The sequence below is a fragment of the Panthera leo genome, chromosome D1 (assembly GCF_018350215.1).
Source record: "Panthera leo isolate Ple1 chromosome D1, P.leo_Ple1_pat1.1, whole genome shotgun sequence".
NCBI classification, from domain to species: domain Eukaryota; kingdom Metazoa; phylum Chordata; class Mammalia; order Carnivora; family Felidae; genus Panthera; species Panthera leo.
The window spans coordinates 69,361,626-69,366,690 of record NC_056688.1 but is presented as its reverse complement, the minus strand read 5'-3'; the positions used below and the strand labels follow the sequence as shown (position 1 = coordinate 69,366,690).

Genomic DNA, 5,065 nt, shown 5'->3' with positions numbered 1-5,065 from the left:
AACTATTGTCTCCTTTCTTTTTCACCTCCTGTTCCTTCTCCTACCCACACAGGGAGTGGCTCTTGGGGACGTAAGTGACTCGGATGAAAGGAGAAAGGGGGCAGACTGGGCTGCCCTTTGTTATAAACAGAGCCTCCTCGCTGCCCGAAGTGTTGACTGGAGAAGCATCTCCAGGTAGACGGGACAGGAAGGCTCTGGAAAGAGGGCACCAGAAAACCTCACAGCCCTTCTCGCTGTGATGTGGCTCATTTGCTTTACAGGCTTCGGGCATATTTGCTGATGTCAGCAGCCCGTCAAAGTTTAAAATAATAATAATAGTGAAAAGGAAAACAGCCCCTTTCTGCCAGGCAGTCCTGTTCTGCCAACTTCTGTATTCTCTTTTGAGTTAATAAACGTCTAAGAACCACCTCCCCTACCACTCTGGGGGATTAAAAAAAAAAAAGGGGGGAAAAAAACACAATAATTTTAAAACCACCAGGTCAGCCCATTGCCAGCAGAAGCCATTCAGACAAGCAGCGTCTGTCACCCTCTAACGAGGATTGTGCCTCTGCCTCAAAAGGGAAGCTATCATTAGGCTTTGTGTTTAGGAGATCAAATGATCATCTAGGGGGCAGTGGCCCTCTTCCGGTCCCTTCCCCATTTCAGTCACGCTCAAGACCAAATGCGTAGACGTTTTCCGCATCGGGCGAAACTAAAACACCGTAATTACACCGGCTAATGTCTTTCGAAAACATCAATTAAGAAAACGGCCTTTTAATCCCCCTTTTCCTTGAAAACCTGCGACATCCACGTGCATTGTAACGGCAAGGGGCAGGGGAGGGCCGGCTCCCCAAAGGAAACAGCTGAAATGGTTGGAGGGCGGTCAGGTGAGCAGGTCCCCGCTGGTGACCAAGACGCGACCTCTCCAAGGAAAGAAACATCTCTCTAAAGCAAGACCTCTGACGTTATCTTCACGTGCAGTGTTGAAACCAGAGCCAGCCCCTGCATGGTTGGGCTGACACCGGGCTTCTGCAAACCACACACACACGCCATTGTTAATACCTCCTCAGGACAGATTAGATCCCGCATTCCTCAGAAGCACTGAGCTCCAGAGGGAACACTGCCAACAGGCTCCTTCCACAGGCCAACAACTAGCTACAACTGATAACTTTTCATTGAAATAACTGCAACAATTACCCTGAGTCCCCACCAGGGCTCTGTCACCAGGCTATTAGGAGAGAGGTGTTGTGCTTGTATCTCCTGGCGGCTGCAAAGGCAGGAGCCAGAGTCATTCGAGTTGTCTTCGAGCTCACTTTTGTATGCTTTTATCTATGGCTACGTGCCACGGTTAATCAAACTGCTCACCCAAGGTGTACTATTAGACTGACTTCTTTTGTTTTCTTTGGGGGGCCTTATCTAGTAAGCCTGGATACTTGCCCTCTCCGTTTAGGCTTGGACAAGTAACTAATTAATCTCTGACCAAAGATACTGAAGGTTGGCTTGGGTGGGGGTAAAACACCTTGAGGTCATGGTTGGTTTTAATCACACAGCTTAGTTCAAAAGCTGAATGCTAACAAAGATCTTGGCTTTCAAGTCTTAGTTTCAACCGGCGTGCTCATTAAATAGCAAATTTAGTTGTACTGAACTTGGCTTCTGCAACTTTCCTCCTAGTTTTCTTGGAGGAGCAGTGATTGAGTGGATGAAGCGGCAACATGAATGAAAATTAAGGACGGCACAGGTACCTCTGCAGGAGCAAATCCCCAAGGGCCTACATTAAGCTGTATCCAGGGATTAGGTGTCCCAGGATTCTCTATCATCTCAAAAGGGTTATGTTTGGCTTTTGTAATAATAAAAGGTCATTGTAGGGAAAGCATTCTATTTTACCATATACTGTGTTTGCTAGGAGGAAATACGAGGCTAGGCTTCCATACAGCTCAGCCTTTGAATGAAAAGAAAAGATGGGGCACCTGGGTGGCTCAATCGGTTAAGTGTCCGACTTCCACTCAGGTCATGATCTCCCGGTTGGTGAGTTCAAGCCCTAAGTCGGGCTCCGTGCTGACAGCTCAGAGCCTGGAGCCTGCTTCGGATTCTGTGTCTCCCCCTCTTTCAGCCCCTCGCCCCTCATGCTCTGTCTCTGTCTCTCTCTCTCTTAAAAATAAATAAACCTTAAAAAAAGAAAAAAGAAAAGAAAAGATGAACAGTGTAGCAGATGGGTAAATCCCCCAATCTGCAGAAATGTAAAGAGCCAGGATTTGGGTGCCTGTGGGTTTTATCAGAGATGTAAGCAAGGCTGAGACCAGCGCTCTTTGGCTAGTTTTAACACGTTCACAGTCACAATTAACATTCAAGGAATTTCCTTCTCATCCAAGTTTCTTTTAAAAGCACTTTATGCCACAAACTAAAGTTCTAGCTGCCATCAGTCCTTCCCATACAGAAGATTGCTGAAATCTCCATAACACTTTTCCTTTTTCTTTTTTTTGAAAATGGGTTCGGACCACGTCAGTTTCCCTGGGGCGACTGTTTTCCAATACGGGACGTTCTCACCTCCTCCCTCCTTCCTTCCCCTAAAAGAGCTTGGAATGGAGACCCGCCTGCCTCCTCCGGGCCTCCGCACCCCCTCCACACTCCCTGGCCGGGCGGGTGTCGCCAGCCCTCCCCGGCCCCGCGAAGAGCAATGCTACCTGGCAGGAGCTCTCCCGCCCACCCCCTGCCTGGTTTCGAGTCCCTGAGCCGGCCAAGGCCACTGCTTTCTTCGAGGAAGGGAGAAGCGTGGTCTACACCTCTTACACAAGAGATTCGCACACGGGCACCGAGTCCGAGTCCTGGCTGTGCATGGAGCTCAGCCCGGTATCCGAGTCCTCGTCGTTGCCAGGACAGCTCTTGGCCAGTCCGCGGGCCTGGTCCACCCACATCTCCGCGCAGCCCTGAGGCCGCGGTTCCCGGGAGGGTCCGCCAGAGCCGACAGTCCCATCGGGGACCACCGTCAACTCCAACGTGTGCAAAGTCTGGAGGAGGCCCTGCAGCTCGCGCTCCTTGCTGTCCCACTGCTGCTGGCTGTAATCCAAGTCCGACTTAACGGCCTCCAGGTCCGTGTTGAGCCGGAGCCCGATGTAGAGGCTGGTGCTGAGCTGCGTCCTGACCCTCTCCTGCTCCAGCAGCAGCTCGCCGTCGAGGCCACCATCAGGCTCCAGAGGCTCCTCCCGCGCGGTGAGCTCCTCCTGGCGCCTCCGCATCCACCTCTGGTTCAGCTCCTCCTGAATCTCGGCTGAGAGGCGCTCCAGCAACTCCTCCTGCTGGGCCCGCTGCTCCTGCAGCCGCAGCAGGTCGTCGCACCGCCGGGCCAGCTCCTCCAGCGCGGCCGCCTGCGCCTCGCCGTCCAGGGGCGGCGGCGCCGGCGCCGCCGCCGCCGCCGCCTCGGGCTCCTCTACCGGGCTGGGCCCGTCGACCTCGATGCCTGCGCCCACCAAGTAGGTGTCCTGCACGTAGTTGACTCCGTGCCGCCTCATGCGGTCCAGGTGCACCTTGGCCTCGTAGCGATCGATCTCGCGATCCAGCTCCCGGAGCCGCTGCACCTGCTGACGAATGGTGTGGTCCTGGGAGAGCACCAGATGCACCAGCGTCTCCATGCGCTCCACGGATGCGCTCTCGGTGGCCCGCGGCGGCGACGAGCAGGACGAGGCTGTGGAAGACGACGTAGACGAACAGGGCGACGACGGCTGCTGCTGGCGCCGCCGGTTGAGCTTGGCCAGCTTGCGGAAGGCCTTGCGCACGACCCGCCGCTGCTTCTCCTGGGTCATGGCCAGGCTGGGCCGCGCGGGGATGCCCCGAACCGAGCAGGGGCGCTCGCGACTGAGCACAACGCGCGCCTCGGCGCTGCGGGGACCTGCGTTGGGTAGTGACGCCTCGCTGCGCACCAGCACGAAGCGCACATTCTCCTGCTCGTCGCCCCAGGCGGCCCAGAGGCGCAAGATGCGCGTCTTGTTAGGCAGGATGCGCTCAAAGCCCCGCCACTTTTCCACGATGCAATAGCACTGCGGGGGGCCGCACAGCATGCCCTGCGGCAGCGCCTCGTCGTCGTCCTCCTCGTCTTCGTCCAGGAGTTCCCGAAGCTCCTCCCGGCCTGGAGAGTCGCCGGCCGTTCCCCGCCGCCGGCCCCGCCGCTGCCTCCGTCGCCGCCGGCAGCCGTCCTCCAACAGCACCCGAACCACGTCCGAGCAGGTGGTGCGGCGGGAGAGACCAGACACCAGCTTCTCTTCCTGGCAGATCCACACCGATATCTTCTTCTCCGAAGGATCCATGGTGCAGCCGGGACGCAGGTGGCGGGTCGGGCTGGGCCCCAATGGGGCGGCAGCGACGGCGGGCAGCCCGGCAGCTCTGGGACAGTTTAGGAGCCTGGGACACTCGCCCGGTCCGCACTGGCCCTCCTCCCGGGTTGCGCACCGAACGCAAGCGCCGACGCAGGCTGGAATGGCCGAGGCCGTGCTCGGCCCGGACGGCGCGCTCTCCCTGGGCAGTGCGCCCGGGATCGGGCTCCCGCCGCTCTGGCTCTGCCCAAGGTTCCCGGGGCCTCCAGGTTTTGCTCCTCCCCACGTGGCTCCTCCCCCGCCCGCCCCCAGCGCCCAGATCCGCGGCCGGAGCGCGGGAGGCGCGGCATCCGGACCCGCCCCTCGCTGCCTCGCCGCGCCCGGGAGCCGAGTCCGCCCCCCTCTCACGCTGCCCGCCACGGGAATCCCGGCCCCTTTTCGGACTCGCCGCTCTGTTGCGCTGCCTCTCCCTCGGCCCACTGTCTCCTCTCCTTGCGTGTAGAGCTACCTGTACGCATCTTGACTTTCTCACCTTTCCCGGCGCCCCTTGGTCCTTCAAGGCCGCGTCGTCTGGGGAGTGCCCTTTGCGCAGACGAGGAAACCGAGACGCGCAGCGTCTCAACTGGAGACTCTTCTGACCGCATCACTTGACCTCCAGCTGGGAGCAGTAAGCGCTGCCTTTAATGCGGAAGGCCTTCCAGCCCTACTTGTCAGGAACCAATATTTGCATATTTAAGGAGAGGTACTCGGACTGTGCGCTCGGTGGAGATAGAGAGGGCTAG

General features: G+C 57.7%; 1 protein-coding gene across 1 annotated transcript; it reads right to left on the bottom strand.

Annotated features, from left to right (window-relative positions):
* Positions 1–2,348: 2,348 nt before the first annotated feature.
* Positions 2,349–4,512, bottom strand: RASSF10 (Ras association domain family member 10). The gene has a single exon (XM_042905153.1). It carries the CDS (start codon positions 4,275–4,277, stop codon positions 2,763–2,765), a length of 1,515 nt encoding a protein of 504 aa, XP_042761087.1. The 5' UTR covers positions 4,278–4,512; the 3' UTR covers positions 2,349–2,762.
* Positions 4,513–5,065: the final 553 nt, after the last annotated feature.

Excerpts from the sequence above, each read along its gene's own strand:
- RASSF10 (XM_042905153.1), bottom strand. The coding sequence starts at position 4,277 with ATGGATCCTTCGGAGAAGAAGATATCGGTGTGGATCTGCCAGGAAGAG.